Genomic DNA, 20,917 nt, shown 5'->3' on the forward strand with positions numbered 1-20,917 from the left:
TGATACCAAGCAGACGGAAAATGGTGTTTCCCTAAACGATCCCGCTAGATCCGTAGCAGCACATCTGCCCGTGCTTCGATGTGCTCCTTCTTTCTTCCTCCTCTCCACCCCCTGAAAAAACTTTGGGGCTGAATTTCCTGTTCCACTGAACCTTGAGTAGATGTTCATGCCCTTGGAGAGAAGGTGTAAGATATGAACTTTCCAGTGTATTTGCTCACTGCAGTGAAATAAGAAAGAGTCCATGAACTGCGGGGTATTAGCCTTCAGATCCTATCTGGTTCTCATCCTTTCTTTGCCATTTTTCTACATCTGAACTTCATCCCTTATCTAGGCTGAAGGATAAGTATCTTGCTTCTTGTATATGGGAAAACAAAGCAGATGGTCTCAGTCTGTTGGACAGGTGTCCACATCAGAAAACTGTCACCGTACTTGACACCTTCCCAGCCATACTGGCCAAGATCCTCCAGAAAAGAAAAAACATACTTTGTCATTTTCCATACATTTACATTCATTTGCATGCATTCGGGCACCTACTGAGCAGAAGCACATGCCTTCCCATTTTTAAAGTTGCTCTACAGCAAAACCTCAGAAAGGCTGGTGTGAAGATAACTTGTTAAGTGCTGACTGCTTGGTGCCTTTGATATGCAAATCGCTAATAAAAAGGGCCCTTCCATGCCATGGTCCTATTCTGTTCCTGCCTTTTGTCACAGGGATGAGTCTTAACAAGGAGAAGCAGAGGAAGAACAGCTCATGACAGCACTGCCTCTCCCCAGAAAGTTTGTAAAGGCAACTGAAAACTATTTTTTGCTGGATTTCCTAGGAAAAGACTGGTGACATTGTCAGAGTCCAAAAAACATATTCCCATCTTTTTTTTTTCTTTTTTTTTCTTTTTCTGGCAAGGGTTTTTTTTCCTGCAAACTCAAACAACCACAAAAGTATCTACATCTTTATTTTTCCTAAGTGAGGCAGAAATATTTCACTGGGATTGTGATGGCTGGAATGCCTGGGGAATCTGGATGTGGGTAATCTCAATTAGGGGAGAAGTCAATGAAACACAGGAGGATATTGAAGTGCCTTAGTGCAAGGGCTGTTTCCCAACATGCATCCACATTGCTGTCTGAGTTCATAGGAAATCATCCCACATGGAGCCTTATGTCTGGTACCAGGGGGGAAAAAAAATGCAAGAGAAAAACCAAAACAAACCGAAACACAGCAGATTGCTTAATGCTGCCTGTAGGCCAGTTAGAGGGGCAAAAAAAAAAGAGATCCTTTAATGCAGTCTGCTTGGCCGAAGCCCAGCCCTGTCCCCGGGGACAGCCTCTGCAGGGGCGAGAAGAGCATCCCCCTCTCCCCCTCTCCCCGTCCTGCGTGGGCAAGATCCAGGCATGGGCTGGGGCATGGTACCCGCTACCCGGCAAGGCTCCCCTGAAATGCTTAGGTGGCAATTACTGCTGACAGCACTGCGATTACGGAGACTCTGGCCCAAATAGCAAATGCCGTGTGTGTTTTCCAGGGCTAATTAGGGAGGGGAAAATGAGCATTTCCATGACAACTTTTTTGATCGCTTCATTTTAGGGTCGTTGCGTGAGCATCGGTTCTTCTCTTCTTGACCCCAGCCCCGACGGTGCGATAATGTCGCGCCACGGAAGAGGGGCTGTCTGAAAGTGGATGGCAGCACGTAAAGCAGCAGGTAGGCGAGATGCCCTGCTCAGTGCTTAGGGCTTGTCACCCAAGGCCTTTGCCCTGTGTCTCCATCCCTGCCAGAGCTTCAAAGCGACTCAGGGTTTGGCCGACCTGCCGTGCACGGTGGTGACGGATCCCAGCTGCGTGGAGCGGCGTAAAGGCGGCGGAGCCTTTTCCCACAAAAAAATGTCAACACTCGCACTGATTTTCAACCCCAAGGACCTTTGCCTACGAATCCTCTCAGCTTCCTTGCCACCTCCATAGCCTATCAACAAATCAACTCGTTTTTTTTCTTTCACAGACCGTTATGTTTCCCACTTCTTCCTTTGGCACAAGGGAAAAACAGTCACAGAGGCTTCCCAGGCTGAGCTGGAGAAATGGCTGCACCCACCGCTATGAGTGAGGAAAATGCCACTTGTTTTCACTTGCTACCCGAAGCGTGACAGCCCGTTACACAAAATCAGCAGCAAAGCTCCCCCTACTTTTGCAAAAAAAAACCCCCAAAACTTATGTAACTCTGCAACTAATCCGCTAATCTTGAGCAAAGCATTTAAATCTGGGGAATAAGCCTATTCTTCTTCCCCCCCCCCCCCCCAGCCTATCTGTACAGTGAAAAGGGAAACAAATAGAAGCAAAGTTCGCAGCCTTGTAATTATTTCTTTTGACGAGAGCAAAGCGGCAACAACGTGTCCAGAGTCTGCTCCGAAGTACACCCTCCTGCCCTGCCATTTCCCATGCACAGCGGCCGAGGACCTTAAGAGAAAAGCTGCTTTTGTCCCGATTATCACTTGCTCTTAGCTAAAGCATGGAAATCTCTACTCTCGCAACGTACCATTGCCTTGCTTTTGTCTGGTATTTTTTCGTTGCCTATTCAATCACACACGTAAGAACAGAAGAGCGGCCATCTGAAGTGTTTCTTTACGGTGGGCAGTGGAAATATTTGACAGTCCTCAATCTGGTAAGCAAATCATGTTGTACAGTGATATCAATTTGTCTATTTGTTTGTCTGCCATCTGTGCCTCAAGACATATGCAGCTGGTATATTTGCTGCTGTTAAACTGCTTTCTTTAACGGTTTATACCCCAAAAGAAACTAAGTAGGGATCCATGCTTGTGCTGTGAAACGTATTCACAGGTTTTATGCAGAAGGAATATTGGCTGGTGGGCAACTTGGCTTTCAGAAAGTCCTCTGAAGCTAGCTGCCTCCTTGTAAAAGAGACAAGCTATCAGTGAGGAGAAGGACAGAAAGGTAGCATACGTCCAGCCAGGACATGTGCAAGTCTGATGCATGTTACCTAACCCTTAATTCAATACACATTATAATGCTGCTTGAAGGTTTACTTCAGGTTTTTAATAGGCTTTTCTGTCCTGTAAATTACAGAAAAAGATAAAACAAAGCATAGCACGGTGCTAATTTGGCCATTCAGAGTACATGCTTAGTTTGATAATCAGCTGAGAGCACGAGGGAAAGAAATTCCAGCCTGCAGAGAGAGGTGATTGTGGCATTAGTGCCTGTGTTTTAACAGCGCTCTCAGCTGCTTGCTGCATTTCCTAACAGTACACAGAAAAACATAGACCGTAATGTGTTCTGCTTCGCCTAATATGCTGACATTTCACAAGACAGAAGTCAAAATGAAAGCACGTGAGATACCCTGGGGGAGAAGGTTTGTTCGCAGCCCGAGCGGTTCCTCGCTGACTGGTGGCAGCGGGGTGGAAAGACCAGGCGTGTGGAGAGGGTTCCTACAAGGGACAAAGTTCAGGGGCACTTGCTAATCTGAAGGATGACCGCAGGGACCTCCGTAGCCTTTCGTCCATTCTGTGTGACCGTCAAGAGTTAAATATCAGTGGGAGGTCTGGCCCGGGGTGTGTTTGCCTCTGCTTTTACTCTTTAGAAGGAGACACCCCATGGTGGAGTTCCATGGAAATTTAAAGGCTCCCCAGCTCCAAGTGGGGCCTTTGGAGACCCCCAAGAGGCTGGGAAGTTTAGGTCCCTTCCAACCTCAACCATTCTGTGACTCTGTGAAATATTTGCAACTAGGAGGCAGTGAACGGCACATGAGGTGGCTACAACAGCCTGGGCTTCAGGGAGCCACGGTGCCCTTCTAAGTGGCCAAGCCGGCTGTGGAAGGATGAGGGCACATATATCGCTGCAGTCAGGATGGCACATGTATGGTTCGTTGCTATGTTGTCTTTGTATCAGTACATCTAGGCTTTTTGTGATGGTTTAAAAATTAATTTTTCTGAAATGCCAGCAATCAAATGGTCAGGATTCACAACCTTAAGGATATTCAGTTTGTCCTGCTGGGACATATGTCAGTAGACTAAAACACCACCAGCCAAGTCCGAGGCAAGAGACTGTGTGCCCAGCTCCTCTCCTTTGTTTTTTGGGGAAGCTGGCCCCATTAAAGTATCAGCCATACTTTCAGGCAAAACAGCATCTCCACCCCCATCCCCTGGCACCGTTATAATGAGATCTATCACGCAGTATATGACACAACTCTAAAGCATGAGATCAAGAGGAGAAAGCAAGTAACCCATCTCCCAGTATTTTGGCATGCAGAAATACTCATTGAAATTATCATTCATCTTCCCTTAGTGACCAGCAGTGGATGATCAGGGAAAGGCTGCACAAGACAAGAGCATGTGTAAGTGTAAAATGAACTTTTTGTGACTCTACCCTCACGCTGGCATACCAATGTGCCCAGTCAGGAGAGAAATCCAGAGGTAGCTAATACCATTCAAAGTCTTCCCTTCATCTATCTAAAGGAAAAACATACCCGTTCATACTTTTGGTACCTTCCCTATCCTGTGGCAATGAGTGCCATGAGGCAAGTGTGCCTTGTGTGAAAGAGCAGTTCATTTTGTTGCTGTAAACCAGCTTCCTGACAACTGAATTTGATGCCTCTTTAGTTCTGTGTTATAATTTAATTGTCCGCCCCTGTTCACTTTTTCTTTGCCACTCATTAGAGACCTCCACCAGATTTTCCCCTCGGTTATTCTTTTCTGCAAGCTGGAAGTCTGAGCCTTTTTCATCTCTCTTCACAAAGGGCTGCTGCTTTCATTAAAGCATCCTTGTCACCCTTTGCAGTAGTTTTTCTAGTTTCAGAAAGGGGTGAGTAGGGCAGGCTGCAGTGGTTGAGCTATGAGCACAGCATGGATTTATACAGTGGCCTAAAGGTGTTTCCTCTTCTGTTGTTTATTTCTTAGCAATTCTTAACTCTCTATTTGTCTTTTTTGATTACTGGTGAGCAAGCAGCTGGCAATTTGAAAGCGCTATCCACAGTGATTTCTTTCCTGGATGGCGATAGTTAATTTAGAACCCACTGTTGAAAAATATATAATTGAAGTTGCTTTTTTTTCTGAAATGCATTACATTGCATTTACCAACACTGATTTTCACCTGCTATTTGATCTCTCAGGCTCTCAGCATCCTGAGATTCTCTGGCAATTTTGCAGTCAGGCTTCACTTTGACAGAGGAGAAAAAAAAAAAAAAAAAAAGATTTACAAAGCTTTACCACCTCGGTGTTTGCTCCCTTCCCCAGCTCATTTACGGATCTGCTGAACAGCTCAGGTCTCATTAAATCTCCGTGAACAGGAGCCCTTGCTCCACTTCTCCAGTCCTTTGTCTCCCATATTTTAACCACTTATTAATCCAATCCCGATGCTAAAACAGTGCTGTCAGCCAACAGGGACATGGTTTGGGCTGAAGATGTTGCCTATCTCTCACACAGAAAATGTGGCAATGGGGCAGCATGTGCAAAATCACTCCTTCATGGCCAGTAGTCCTTCTTCTACAGAGACATCATTTTTTTAAAGAAAGGATTGCCAAAAAGGGAGAGGGGCATGGGGAGAGAAATGCCCTCCTCCCCCCTTCTCCCGCTGATTTGGACAGCGTTTGTTGGTATCTCCAGGTGGCAAAATTTTCCTGGGCCGCTGGATAAGAGAGGAAGAGGGTGAGAAGACAACATGGTCCAGGGGACCGTGGAGCTCCCTGGGGGGCTGCCCAGGACCTAGAAGAGTCGTCCCATGGTTTGGCATTAAACCACTCCCTGCTGCTGCTGAGGGACATCAAGGAACGAGAGGCGGCTGTTGGCCACAGACGTCCATCAGGTGCACACCCGACCCGTTACGTTTCTGTGCCTTTGGACGTAGTCCCAGGAGACGCCTCGGGATGCCGGGAGGTACGGTCCTGGGGAAGAAGATCAGGCAAAAGCTTCTCGCTGGGCTGTGCTGGTTTGGTGGAGCCGCCGTGCTGGGCAGGGCTGGGCCGTATCTTGGAGGCTTCCCCAGGGCCAGGCACGCAGAGCGCTTGCCCAGCTCTTCTGCCTGTCTCCAGCCAGACTGTGATTGCCTGGCTTCTGGCACCAGCTGACTGAATCACTTGGAAATTTTCCCCCCAAAATTCCTCTTAGCTCTTTGGAATTGCATTTGAAAACTTCCTTCTGTGGAAAGCTGCTGTGGCTGGCTTGCTCTCATCCAAAATGGAAATACTGGGAAATGTGACATTTTCCGGGGATGGAAATGCAGCTTGACTCCTAGCTCTGCTGGAGGGATGCTGGAAGAATTTTTTCTAGATATGACCCTCTTTTATCACCTCATTCAATTCCTCGCTAGTCTCCCAAGAGAGCTACAGCTCTGACGTTACTTCAGATTCATTTATCTAGTTAATGATCATAGCAATCAAGATTCAGAAAGGAAATATTTTTGTAGGGGAAAAAAAAAGAGATAAGTGGGTTTTGTACCAGAGGAGTTCATTGACCGATTATTGAACAAGCAGAAATGACAGATAAAAACAGTTTTGTATCCATTTGTCTGTGACACAAAACAGTACAAGCTGAATCATTCATTGCCTGAAATATCCAAGCTCGTAAAAATCTGCTCACTGCTGTAAATCTATTAGTAAATCATTGCATAATGAGCACACTGCACCTTTAAAAACTATTAATTGCACTCCTGCCCCATTTTATTCCTTATGCCTTTGTCTCTCATAATTGAAATACTTTTCAATTCTCTTGAAAGCTGTTTTTTATTTATTTCAAAATAGACCCAGTATTTAGTATACATATTTTCCAGGTCTCTATCATGTGAATGGATGTGTGTCTACACTAAAAGTTGACTGTTATGTCTAATAGCCTATTTGGAATATTGGATTTATGCCCCCTTAAGGGCAGAGCTTGGAGCCCGATTTATTTGTACTAGTTGGAGATTTCAATATACACATATGGCTAGATCTTATACACGAAAGTAAATCATGTCAGGTTAGTTAAACAGAAACACCCCTTTGATCACTGCAGCAGATAAAAATTAAGGTTTGTCTTTGTCACTATGACTCTCAGTTTGGAAAATCGATCTGGCCAAATTTAGCATTTCTACAGCACCTAGTGCCATGGAGCATTGTGGGTCTAGAGAGGAAAGCGGCATCTCTCCGACAGGGATAATCATATCCATATTCTCTTCTTTGGGTTAATTGTTAGCTTTCTGAATGCTTCCAGTCTTCCTTCTGTTTGTGTGGGAATACTTTAGGGGATCCTCTTTATTTACAGCCAGCAGATTTATATTCCATGAGTGGCTGCAATGGATTTGTGAGCACCAGCACTGCTGTTTGGGAAACTCACAGGACATCTGGAATAATTTGATGTTTTCATGTAATTTTTTTTTTTTTTAATGTCAACATTTTCCCATAGTGAAGGGCTGCGAGATTTGGATACACCTTTCTTACAGGAAAAAAGCCTGAAAGAGCACGGGTTTGGAGCTCTGACTCCAGTCTACTGGTAGCGCGCCCTGCCAGACTGAGCATTACTAGGGATGGTTGCTAGGTTCAGTTTTCTGGCTTGAAAATTACTTGTATATTCTTCCATTGCTCCTGGAAATACAGGGTGATCACAAACTGACTGAAACGCCTTTGAACCCACAGTGACGGACAAGGGTAGAGCTATGAGCAGGGCAAAAACAAGCTCCCGAGACTGACTGAGTTCAAACTTCTTCAGGAGTTGTTCTTCTCCATATTCAGCCAGAGAAATGGGTCAGGTTACACACTCAGATAAGCATTTTCCATGCAGAAGATAACATTGTCCTCCCCTGCATATGACAGAATATTTACCAGGCTGAGAATGTGGCTGTTTTAGGACTGTTTCTTTTCAGAAATGTTTATTTTAGTTAATTTTGAAAGTGGGGGGAAGAAGTAGCCAATCCCTGTCCCATGATTAATGTAAGGCTGACCATGAACAAGATAATAATAGCCCCATCCTCTGGGAACCAGGCCTCTCCCTAATTGCTTTATTGGCAATTAGTCACCATGTGTCACCAGACTGTCACCATCCTCATGTTCATTTTCCATGCTTTTTACAGAAAGTTACTGTTGACTCTACAGGGTGTAACAAGAGCTTCTGTTTATTACCAGGTTTTTCTTAGCTCTTCAGGGACTTGGTTTTGGTGTCCTGGTGAGGCCGGGGACTGGGGCAGATGTTTGGGTTGAACGTGTGCTTGGGTCGAAGTACGCTGCGCCCCAGTACGGGCTTTTCTGAACTAGACCCGTGACTCGGAGGGCTGAATCCCTACTGACTGAAATTGTGCCTGCAGTTACAGAGGCTAATTGTGATAATGGGGAGAGAGAGAGAGAGAAAACCACATTTGAAAGAGCTGGTTTGGGTGCCTCGGAATTGAACAAAACCATATGTGGGTTCTGATGAAGCTGCTTGGGTTGTTTTTATGTCAAAATGTGGCTGTTCTCCCCATGCTCTTGAGAGGAAACTCGGGGCTTTGCAGCTGAACCGGGTGGTGCACGACCTCCGAAACCTCGTCCTGGGTGTCCCTGGGCCAGGCACCCAGCCCGTGCCAGCACCCCCCACCGCCACCGCTGTGGGTCTGCGTGGGGAGGGGGGACACCCCACCAGTGGCACCCGGCTGCAGTCTGCGGTGGCTACCATCTGGACTGCAGAAAGGAGAGGGGAGGAGGGATGTATCTTTTCCCTTTGCTGGGAAGCCACAAAATGGATGGGGATGCTTGCGGATAACTGCAAGGATACTTCGGCCATGCAAACTACGCTCATTTTGCTCCCCAGGACGAGTCAGTCTCTGCAAACTAAAGCTTGCAGAAACCCTTGTTTGACAACGGGCATGGTGAAATCATAGTCCCCTCTTTCCCTCAGATATTTTGATGATAAAGGAATTTCTGATGGAAAAGCATTGCACTAATTCTGTCCCCTCCCAAGCACCACCCTTCTCGGCTCCTTCAGAAACTGATGAAGTAACTGGCCACAACTTCAGACACTTTGCTCTAAATAAGTATCCAGTTCAGACTACGATCATGGCAAAAGAGATCTCATCCTGAAAGCTGTAACGCAGCCTCTTTCCATTTAAGCATCGCTAGCTGGTCCAGCATTTGCAGTACGCTGCATTTCCCATATTGCATCACTCTGGGACAACCTAGCCTTAAAAAGAAGAGGCCGCATCATGAGTTAACAGAACTGAACTAGACTCAGTGCTGAATGCAAGGTAACAGGAGAAATATTTTCCTGCAAGGCTTTGCCTTCATGCATCTGACAAATCTCGTTTAACAAGAACCCCTGTGCAGTGTTAGGAGAGAAAATGAAGTAATCAGAAAAGCAATATTGGTTTAAACCACAATATTGTGGCAATTTCATCCACAGTTTGCAGAATTCTGTTTTGTCACTGTGCACTTACCTAATTCTTTACCAAATCCTCCCAGCGCCCTCCCCAAACAACCCCATCCTCATTACTTGTAAACGATTTAAGGAAAGAAAAAAAACCAACCCAAAACAACACACACACAGAGCTCCAAAATCCGATGGTTATAAATAGTTTAACTTACTCAGTTTTAGTTACTGAAGTCTGGATTTCTGCTTCTAAGCACTTGAAATCCTTTCCTGAATCCCTCTGAGTTCAGCAAAAGAGGTTCTGGTTTTGATAACTTCCGCACCTAATTCTCACATTAGAGCATTTTGAGCTACTTGACAGTGAGATCAACTGCACTGTGAGTCCCTGGAAAGAAGGCCCTGTGTCGGCTAAATGGTGGGAGAAGCTATCTAGCAATTGCTTTACAGGAAACGTTTCCTGGCATATTTTGTTCTCTCCTGTTCCTACACAGATAACTTGAACATAACAATTAACATAGGAAGTGTGAAGGAGCTGGCTTTCAACATGTCCTGCCACCTCTCCCATCTGAATCACATCACACATCTCTGTTTAGTCTATTAAATGAGATACTGTTAAAGTTACCTCCCGAACAACTTTATTTAATCAGTTTCCGTTAGTAAAAAAGATTTAGCCGACAGCTATTTCCCTCACGCAGACTTGCATCTCAGGAACAAAACAGCTCCCTGAAGAGCAAGAACAGAGTTCATTGAGGAACGTGCTAATGAAAGCTGGATGAGTTTATCTCATTAGGTGTAATTACTTTAGGTTTTGCAGGCTGTCTTCTATGGGGTGTCCTTCCTGGCTGATGTGTTGAGACTAATTAAGAAACTGCGATGTGCTAAGTGCATAATTTCCAGCAGAGACCTTCTTTTCAGTGTCCTGGCTTTCCCAGTGTCCACAGTAAGTAACCTCTGCATGTAAATGTTTGCATAAATGATTAGGGGTGTATAGCAGCATAACATACACATGTATAAAATAGATGAGAACTGTAGGCTCTCTTTTACCATTTGAAAATGGATTTGGAGCGTTTAGAAGAAGAAACAGTGCTGAGCTTGTCATGGTTGAATGCAAAGCCTCTTGCACAAACTTTAGGGTTGCTGTCCCCGAGGGAATACAGGTTGACCCCGAAGGGTGAATGAGGTGTAACCTCTTCGTTAATCTCATAGTCCAAACAGCTGTGGGTTTATCGATTCAGGGCATTTCTCCAAAGGGCAGCACGGGCCAGGAGGACACGAGAGGGTACCTAAGAGGCAGCAGAATCTCCTATCTCCTTCTCTGACTCCAGTGTGGCTTTAAATAAGCGCTGGAGAGAAACAGATTCACAGGAAAATAATTGTAGTCACAGCCTATGTCAGATTCACCACGGATCACCTACTCCCTCACAGACAATGCTGTTTATTGAAAGGCTGTTTATCCGGTCCTGTGGGTTGGACAGGAACCGGTGGGTTATATATGTAGGTACTGCTCTGCGTGAGTGAAGCCTGCAGCCACCTCTGAATCTCAAAGGGCTGAGAAGTGCTGCTTAAATCTGGTCCACAACGAGCTCAGCCAGCTAGCTCACTAAAAAAGTCCTGCCAGGGATGGAGACAGAGAGACTGGCTAATTTATCTTCCCTGCACAGCAGTATTCACGATGCTGCTGTCATATTCCCCCCAGGGATCCTCACCATGCCCGCAGGACAGAGGCACACGGTAGTCTTATTCTTCCAGCATCTCACGTCCCTGATTTCCAACCCCAAGCACACAGTGTGCTCACATACAAAGCCAGACCAAAAAAGTGCAAATCAGCTTCCAGGTATCAGTAACCGATACCAGGGTTCATCTCCTGCAGTTAAGTTCTCCCACTGTAAATCCTTCTCTGTTGGGAAAAACATGGGTGCCCACAGTGCGGCTTGCACCTGCAGTTTAGGAATTAGCCTTATGAATTGTGAAGATAAGGGTAAGTTTTATGTGAACTGTCTTACCAAGATCTGTTTTTACTTTGTTACTGAGCAGAACAAATGCTGTGGCTTGACAGTCAATCCCTCGAGGAGAACTTCTGGACCATCAAAAGATCCCATCTGCAAAGGAGGCGGCGGGGGGGGAAGTTTAAAGCTAGTATTCCACAGAAAATGTCAGTGTTGGTAGTTTATAAAGGAGGTTTTTCTCGCAGTATCAACACAGAGCACTGCAGTTCAGAGTAAATTCCTTTCTTTATGTTGTAACATGTGAGATATGCGAGTTTATCTGGCAATATCACCACATTTCATGTAGGAGATGTTTTGCCTTCTTAGAAATGAAAGCACTAGCCAAATCCCATCAGTTAGGTTTGTCTTTCATTTTGAAATTTCTTTCATTTTGTATTTTGGTTCCAGTTTGTGTCTATATCCTTTTGGACACTGTATACCTACAATCGAGAGCTGGTTTACCCCAAAAGCCTTGATGGAATCATCCCACTCTGGTTAAATCACGCTATGGTGAGTAAGAAACACCCCTGCCTCTCACAGAGAAGAGAGACTTTGCAATGCGTGTCCCACCGTTGCATTGTGTCGCTTTCCAGAAGAGTTTCACGGCTTCTTCCTTCTCACCTCCTCCTTCCTACTTATCTGAACCTGATGTTGAGCTGTACGCAGCAAACAGATGCATGTGCTTGAAGTCACCTCAAGAAGCCTTTTAGCACACAAGCAATGTCAGTGAATCGGTGCTTGTCAAACCTCTGAAGTCAATGAAGTGATGTGTAGTCATAAGGAAAAAAAAAATCTCTTCTCGGTTATTGTAGCTCAAAAAGAAATTGTTTCTGCAAACAGAAGCCTATGAAATACAAAATGGCTGGGAGTATAACAAAGCAGTTCTTAATTTTTAAAAAAGGTAAAAGAACCAAAGAACATCTGACGGCTCTACAGCTAACAAGCTAATGTGTGCACAGCTTTGAATAGCTGAATTGCAATGATTGTTTACAGATTTTCTATAAATACTTTCCAGATTTCTCCTTCATTTGCTCTGGCTGTTTTTATGATGTGTTGAATAATCACATATTTCTCATCAGTCAAGTGTAAGGAGGCTGACAGTAACATGGAAACCGTGGGTGGATTGTAAGGTCAGGGAGGCCTCGTGGGGCTAATGGGAAGGGGGAGAGAAGGGAGAGGTTCAGCGCTAGACTGAATCAGAGAAGCCAAAAAGTATGAAATAATTGCACAGAAGACTCATTTCTCTCCAGACTTCATTTCTTAAGTACAACGCTTTGCAACCCACTGCGGCAGTTCCCGATGCGTGTTGAAGGTAAACGCGGGAGGCTTCGGGCTTTCTGGCTGAGGACCCTTGCTAAAGGTTTTGAGCAGCCGCTTGATTTAGACAGGCATATTCAGATACATGTGCCTGGAATCCAAACACACATAGGCACGTCCGCATTACTGATATCCGAGTGATAAAACTGCAGCCATCGTGCACTTTTAACCTTATCACCTGCTCTCTGCCCACCAATTCGTCTCCACCGGGGCCTTTGTGTGGCTGTCCAAACCTCTGCACAGAAGCAAACGGGCACCGCTCCTTGGCAAAACCATCATCCACCAAAAAGAAAGATTCCGCGTGTCCTCAGCATCACGCTGGTTTCAGGTCCGGGATTTGCTATGGGCGACTAGTTGAAGCTTAAAATCTTCGCGGTGGCGGAGGTGCTGGGGACAGGGAGGGCACAGGGTGGAGCTGAGAGGAGATGGGCTTTGCTGCTTGTTTTAATCCCGGCGCACAGCTGAGAATTTGCCCTTTCCATTTCCACATTTGTTTATGACATGGGAAGGTCGAGATGTGCTAGAACGCACATTTTTATTTCATGTGCAAGAACTCTTTGCAGGAATCCCTCAAACGTATTTGTTATAACTCCTTTCTTACCCTACCTACATCTACATTTCATAACAGAGTCATTTTGACAACAACAAAAAGCTTTTCCATTTCAGAAATGTCAAAAACAGGTGTTAAAAAAGGAAAACAATTCTTCCTCAAAATTATTTTGACGAGAGAGAAGCTTCACATAAAGCAAACCTCTACCACAACCTAGTATTTTATTCTAAAGCTCTTAATACACTGCAGACATCTTGTGCTTGACAGTTCCTGGGTGGGAAATTTTCCTTCCAGTCACTATTGAGCATAAAACATCTGCCACCAGCGTAGACCGATCCCTGCTATTGACAATCCCCACATTTTGGGACACCTTCCAACAGGTGCCTTCAGGCTTAGCTGAGGCATTTCTTTCTTTCAACCCAAAATATCTGCTGGGAACACTGGGAAGATCCAGGCAGCTACCGACACTTTAAGGGACAATCTCCAAGTTCTGATTGCCAAGCTTTTTCTTTGGGTTCATTTCCTTGCACATTGCTATACTTTATGGCTCTGAGATTACAGGCTTTTCATGGCAGATTGAGGCAGCATCTAGCTGGCTTTGGTGGGAAAAGACATCGGTGTATCAGTAGTAGACGTCAGTGCCATATCGTTCGCAGTGGGAGTATATTTTTTTTTATCTCGGTCTATTTTAACATTGTAAATAGGGAAAGCATATGTTGTTATGTAACTGAAGAGTGAACCTAAAAAATAATCATGCAAAAACACTTCAGGAATACCAAGCTCCTTGCGTTCGCAGTGATGCTGCAGCACCTTCCTTGCAAAAATGAACTAGCCATTTATTTTTCTCACATTTACTGCTCTTACAGTGGGAAAGTGTCGTTGCCCACCTGGTAGCCCAGAGTCGTACAGAGAGCATTACATTTTAGGCATGTTTTTGCACTCCGAGCAGGAACATTTTCTGATTCGCAGAAAGGATGGCTAATGCAGAAAGGAATCTTGCTAATATTTGAAGGAGGCCAAATACTCCAGACTACCCGGGTTTCTCTCTTTGCCTTTCTACTGAGTTTAACCCAAGGGCTATGCCTCGGTTTCCTCTTCTGTTTGCCTGGGATAATTATGTTTCACCGTCTTTATACAAAGCTTTGAGCTGCATGGGTGAACACCCCACCCCTCCCCCCCCTTATATCTCAAGCACAATTATTTTATTTGAACAAGATTTTCAAAGTGGAATATGGCTGAGACAAAAGATACACTGGCCAATTCGTCAAGTGAAATTGTTTATTTCTTTCCCAGCCATCTCTTTTCAAGCAACACCTGGATACTCTCCAGAAGGCGACTAACTGCAGGAGACAGCTTGGATTAAATCATATGCATGTATTATTCAACTTAATGGCAGCATAGGGGAACACTACATTTTGAAGGGGCTGACAGAATTGAACGCTAAACAAAGAGGGGCAATGGTGGGTCAGAAGAGATCACTCAATAACATTTTAGTCTGTAACAAAAAGAAAAGATACGCATCAACATTGACCAGATGTGTTCACAAAAATGGTAATGGTACAATTGCCTTTTTGTAAAGGAGGTTTGTATTTTCAGTCTGTAAGGCACAGTTCTTGTAAAACGCAAATTTTCTTCAATAAGCACGATTTTCTTTATTTTCAGGCTGCAGCTAAGTTCAGTTTAGCCGTCTCTTTTCCTAATTTATTCTGTAGCCATGCTACCCTCTCATCTTGACAAAAATCAGCATTTTAGTGTCCTGGGAACTTTACTGACACATAGTTATGAACTGTGCATGTTCTGAAGACCTTGTAAGCTAAATAACTAAGAATAAAAAATGAGTGATGGTAAATGGAGGCTTAAGAAGAAAAATGACTTACCTAGCAGACTTTCAGCAAAGATGACAACAGACCCTACATGGCCTGAGCCTCTCAAGCTCCTTTGCTCTTTGCCCTGGTGTAGCTAAGCAGTATCTGAATGTAAGAAGAAAATACAAGGGAGTGAAAGAACAACCTGGGTGCATACAAGTAATTTTCCTTCACTGAAGCAAGCCATCGATGCCCTGACAGTAAGAATACCAGCAAGACTTGCCATGTCCTCTCTCATCTCTTGGAGCTTCTTGGTATCTACGAGCTGCTTGTGCTCTGCCCACCTAGCTAAACCATTACCTTCCCTAGTGTGGACACAACTACATCAACAGAAATGTTATTTTGGATCAGCGTGATTTGGTTCCATCCGGAAAAGAAAATAAGTTACATGAATACAAATTACTCTTACTCCTATGTGAGGGCATCTGTGTGAAGGATTATATCTTCCTACAGCTTTTTTAGGAAGCTGCTGCAACCCTAACCAACCAAGGGAGTGCAAAATCAGTGTGTGGAACAGAACCCGCTTGTCCAGGCCACTCTAACGGGACTCCTGCTCCAGGTTTGTGCACGAGAGCCACCTCGGGTTCATCTTCGACCATCTTAAACGATTCTCCTTGCAATTGGTATTTAATGCTTAATAATTCTTGCATATTTACACAAGAGAGAAACATTTCCATTTGTTTGCATTTCACAGTATCTCAATTTTAAGCTGTCTGGCAACTATGGACATTCATAGGCTTCCAATTACATTCAGCTTTTGGCAAAGAAGAAGAATGTGTGTGTGAGGGATATGGCACATGAAATTAATCACCCCGCACATTTAAGAGCAAAGATGCTTAGCTTTTCCCAGCACTACATATATATTTTTTTGAAGTTTCCATTTTTGTTGACATAAGCCCATTTCCTCAGGGAGAAAGTATGTGTTTCACAGACAAATGTTATGGCAGGGAATCCTCCCTGGCTGCTGCTACCCCGGCGTGCACAGGTGCCGTCTCTGTAACCCACCCTGCGAAGGCACAGCTGGAGACAAATATTCCACAGCGAAGGATGTGTCACTTCAGGCTCATGTCAGCTTCCAGCTGCAGTGCAACATCAGTTTCTTAGACTACGTATCTAATGTCAGGGAGAAATGCAATTAAAATTCTGGCATTGACATGGAGACAAAACATTTGCTAGTAAGCAACAGGATATTCAGCCAGGGCCTTGTTTCCAAAAATGCATGCGTGCACGCAGGAAACGTTATCTCTGAAGCTCTTTTACCTTTGATCATACAATTGGTCTGACGTTTCATCCATTTTTCACAGTAACGCTCCCAAACTACCTACACATCTCAGAAAAAGCAGGGGGAAAAAAAAATGTTGCTTTTCAGACGAGCATGAACGGACCTGGAAAGGGCAGAAACGGATAGTAGCTGACAGTTCAGAGGGGAGCGCTGCTGGAGTTAAATTGAGCAATAGCTTCCTGACTAATTTGTCACCACACCTGCTCAGTAACAGGACTCCTTGTGCCTCCTGCTCTTTCCATAAAATAAATCTGTGGTTCCCTGAAAATGTACCGATGGCTGAGAATATAAAAGACAGGTAGTAACTCTAAGAGAGAATTATTTCTTTAACTAGATATGGCAATGTACTAGTTAAAGAAATAAAAGGAACGATAATGCTTAAGCCCCTCCTACTCCAAAAAACTAAAAAGAGGTTAAGAGAGGAAGCAAAATGTGTACAGACAGATTACAAAAGAAAATTTTAAAGGAGGCATTTGAATGAAAGCAGTATCATAGCAAAATAAATCAATAGAGGGAATTTGTTCCCAAATGAAGCCAAGAAAGGAGAAAGCATACAGAGATTCAGAAAATTATGGGGAGTATAAAACTAAATAGAGGTTATAGTGACAGGAAGCCATTTAGTTTTATTATGCTCAGATAACACAGGCTGTAATTGTTTATGAAAGCATCCAACCCAAGGAAATTTCCATAGACAAGAGGACGTTTCCCAACCAAGACCTGAATAACGGAGTAAACACCTCAAGGGTCAACCAATGAACGCTGGCTTCATGAGCCTCGTAAGACAGCACCAAAATGGGTTTTTACTTTTTTCTTTGCAGCAACATACCGACGGAGAAGATACAAGCATGAGTATCGGCCACGAGTGGTTGTCAGCACACAAGCTCTGCGGGGAGTTTGTCTGAAAGGAGAAACACGGGCAGTTTTTCAAAAGCACTTGATGGTGTCCAACTGTGCCCAGTGGAGTTTAGTTTGGCCAGTGGTAACTGTTTGTGAAAAATCCCCCGCTAAAGTCTCACATGTTAATGAAAAGCAGACACGGACGGTATGTAAATGCAGACGAATTAGAAACAAACAGCTATGGTCAACCGAGGCATCATTTCCTTCACTCCGGAGTCAAACGGGGTCAAACCAAGGCAAACTGCGACACACGCGTTAGGCGTACGAGTGATCTCAGCAGCTCTGGGGAGATTATTCATGGGCTTAAAACTCAGCCTAGGCTGGAGCCTGCAGCTGAACACAAAACTCTACCCAACCCTGTCTTCTCAGCCCCAGGAAACTGGCTTTTACTTACATTCTCAACAGCAAAACGAGGATATAACATTGAATAAATACACAAATTACTCAAAATATGGGAAGTAAAAATTCCATATGGTCTTACCAAATAGTGGAAACAATACCCAGACAGGACTATTTATCTCAGATTAAACTCATGAACCTGAAACGTATCCTGGGAAACATACAACATAGGGTAGGAAACAAAAAATAAAGAAGCAGCAGAATGTTATAATTTCATTCTTCTTTGCAGGAGATGAGTTAACATGCCAATAATTCAGATAAAGTTCCGCATATGTTTAAGAAACTTTCTTCCCTCTGTATTCATATGCCAGAATTTATGAGCAACAAAAAGAAATTTGCAATTTTATAACTAGTTCAGATTCACCTGAGTTTGTCAGGAAAAAAGCAAAGAAACCAAACCCAAGTTAAAAATCATAATAAGTGCCAAAAAAAACCACAGAGGATTTTTAAAGCAAATGTTTGGAATCAGAATTCGGATTATAAGTGTGATTAGTTAACAAAATGTCTCTGATAATTTTGAAAGTCCCGTAACTTTTTTCTTTCCACTATACAAATACATTTTAAAAAAAAGCATTTTAAAATACTTCTGTCCTTACATTATTTGTAAGCTGAAAGCTTTCCTCGACAAACAGAGGTTATTAGACAAGTAAATGTATTAATATTTCAAAGAACATAAAAATAAGTGCTAACAGGATTCTTGCCAAGAGAAGAAAAAAGCTCTTTGATTCAGTTTGGTTCATTAATAGCCTGATCAGTACACACAGCTATTGTTTTAGCATGTTTTCCTTACCTTGGAGTGAAATAGGTTTTTCCTCCCTCTGTGATAATTATTTTTGACAGTTTCACTGTTTATATGTGAAACTGAGAAACTGTTAATTGAAATAAAAAATGAGTCACTGTTTCCAGCAATTTTTGCCAATGTTTTGATCTGTGTCAATCTGAGCTTAATTATTAAGTTTTCTTTAAAGCAAGAGGCAAAACTGTATATTTTAATTTGGCCCTGTACAAATACTCTTCAGACATACATCTGTGTAAAGATACAAAGTGCAGCTAAATAGGGTTGAAAGCATATTTAATGACCATGCACTAGAGACCTATGGTAAAAATCACTCGAATCAGAAAATACATCTTTTTTATTGAGAAGGATACGAGAAGTCTTTAAAGCCTTTCAGCAGATATGATTAACCATGATATATGGTCTATCACTAATGATGCTGCCAAAGTCAACGTCTATCGGCTATGAGAGGGAAATCATTTGGAAAGCCAACTGCGTGTCGCAGGCGAAGGGCAGGCTTTGCACCCGTAAGCCAACCACGCCTTCCTGTATAAATACACATCTGCTCTCGCAAACATGCTCAGTTATTGGGTAGAAATTCCACCGTGATTTTATTGTTAATGGACAAACAGGGCACAGCAGAAATACATGAAGTCACCAGCAGACTCTGGGGTAGCAGAAGTGCAAGGGAAGATTTTCCCACATGTGCATTGGGCCTGAGGTGTATGTGTACATGAGAAGGAAGCAGGGGAAAAAAAAAAAAAAGAATCTTTATATCCACAAGGGAAAAAATGCTAAACCAAAAGATTTTCATCCTGGGGATGCATGAAATAGCTGAGAACTGTTGTAGAAATCTGTCTCAAGAAGATATTTGCATGGCAAGTTTAAATGGCCCTACAGAAAGCATGTCTAGTTAATATACACAGTGATTCTCTCTAACTAGGAATAAGCTAATAATCTATTAATAAATAAAATTGAATTAATAAATGGCAAAATATTTTTTAAAAGATACAATTATTTGTACAGAAGACACAGCACACACTTTAAAAAGTCATGTGCCGGTGTCATCATTGGACTTGGGAAGAAAGCAGCTTTCCTATGCCACAACAAATTTCCTTTTTTTCTTTCTTTTTTCAAATCAGGGTAGATCCAAGACCTTTAACAAACTGTTCACAAAACCAGAGGCAGACAGCCCCACTCCTGAACACTTTCACAGCTCTCGGAGGTGGAAACACTCTTCCAGGCAGTGGGAAGCTCAGCTTCAAGCCCCTGTGAATCAGGCAGAGCAGAAATTTGAACCTACCCCTTCCACTAAGCTCTTGGCTATTTCCAAAAGCAGCCAAATTTTCCAGCTTTGCCAGTGACTTTCAAACTTCTTTTGATTTATGGCCCCCTGAGGTATTTTCTCCAACTCCTCCATAAGTGGAGGAGCCCGCCAAAAAACGACTAGCTAAGCAAATCAGCATTTTCTAAATCACCTTTTCTAAATCCCAACTGTCTTTCACAACCACTACCAGTTTGCTACTCATCTGCAGTACCAATGCATGTGTTAGAGCAGTGGGCTCTCCCTCGGCACCCCCAGCTCGCTGCTCCCTGTGACCGTACCGTGCCGTCCGCGGTTGTCAGTCTGCTGCTGCAGGGTGCCTCCAGCCATCATCCAGCGCCCTGCCGCTCGCTCGCTCCCGTGAGGAAAAAGAGAAACTGTAAATGAGGTGCCAAGCTCTGCTTTCCTCTCCTCTTCCCCCTTTCCTGCCGGATTCAGGTACTGTAAGGTAGCGCAAAGATGTATGAACTGAGAAAGAGAAGAAGGTGGCTAAGCAAGTGGAGATGTTGGTGGTCTTAGTCATGATCGCTTGCTCCCGTCAGGAGACCCCCTGTTTCTCCATGCTTTCATCTCTGCTTATGGACATGTGCACTTGCACCAGCTCTGGAGTCTGCATGGCCCTTGGTAGCTGGTTCAGAGGAAAACTGAGGCTCAGTCAGAGATGCCCAGAGGGTGCTTGGCAGAATCACGCTCAACTTCTAGTCTAGCTTCTCCTGGAAAGGGCTTGCCCAGCTCCCATAGCTGGTTGTTTCCCTGCTTGCCCTTGCTACGTATTTCCCAGTATAAAGCTACATCTCTCTTGAGGAAAACTGAGCCAATTGCCCTTGGTTCTACCCACAATGGACATGGAGAACTTGCCCATCACAGTCATCACTGTATCAACCTTCCCAAGCCTTTGAAACCTCTCTCATTTTCCTTTTCTCTCTAGCCGCAACAACGCATTCAGTCCCGATTTCTACACCTGTCTTTGGACTGCTTTCCTGTTCATACTTTCTGGCGTTTGTGCTGTCCTTTTCTGGACATGCTCCAAATTATCTGCACCTTTCAAAATGGAGTGCCCTAAATCAGAGACAGAGTGCCAGCCAAAACCTCATCAATTCAAGTGGAGCAGCATAGTTACTTCCCAGGTCTTTCTTACACACAATATTCCTGTTAATACCATCCCAGAATGCCACACGCTTTTTCTAATAAAGCAGCATCATACTCCTGACTTGTACTTATTTA

General features: G+C 43.9%; 1 protein-coding gene across 1 annotated transcript in view; it reads left to right on the forward strand.

The window, feature by feature from the left end:
- The first annotated feature begins 2,488 nt into the window (after nucleotides 1–2,488).
- The window catches only part of ADTRP (androgen-dependent TFPI-regulating protein), a 32,189-nt gene continuing 13,760 nt past the window's right edge, over nucleotides 2,489–20,917 (forward strand). Inside the window, exons 1-3 of the mRNA XM_010573217.1 lie at nucleotides 2,489–2,641; nucleotides 10,105–10,239; nucleotides 11,693–11,794. Of these exons, the coding sequence (XP_010571519.1) occupies nucleotides 2,489–2,641; nucleotides 10,105–10,239; nucleotides 11,693–11,794 (390 nt within the window). The remainder of the gene's footprint in view (nucleotides 2,642–10,104; nucleotides 10,240–11,692; nucleotides 11,795–20,917) is intronic.

The sequence above is a fragment of the Haliaeetus leucocephalus genome, unplaced genomic scaffold, assembly GCF_000737465.1.
Source record: "Haliaeetus leucocephalus isolate CR32 unplaced genomic scaffold, Haliaeetus_leucocephalus-4.0 Scaffold373, whole genome shotgun sequence".
NCBI lineage: Eukaryota > Metazoa > Chordata > Aves > Accipitriformes > Accipitridae > Haliaeetus > Haliaeetus leucocephalus.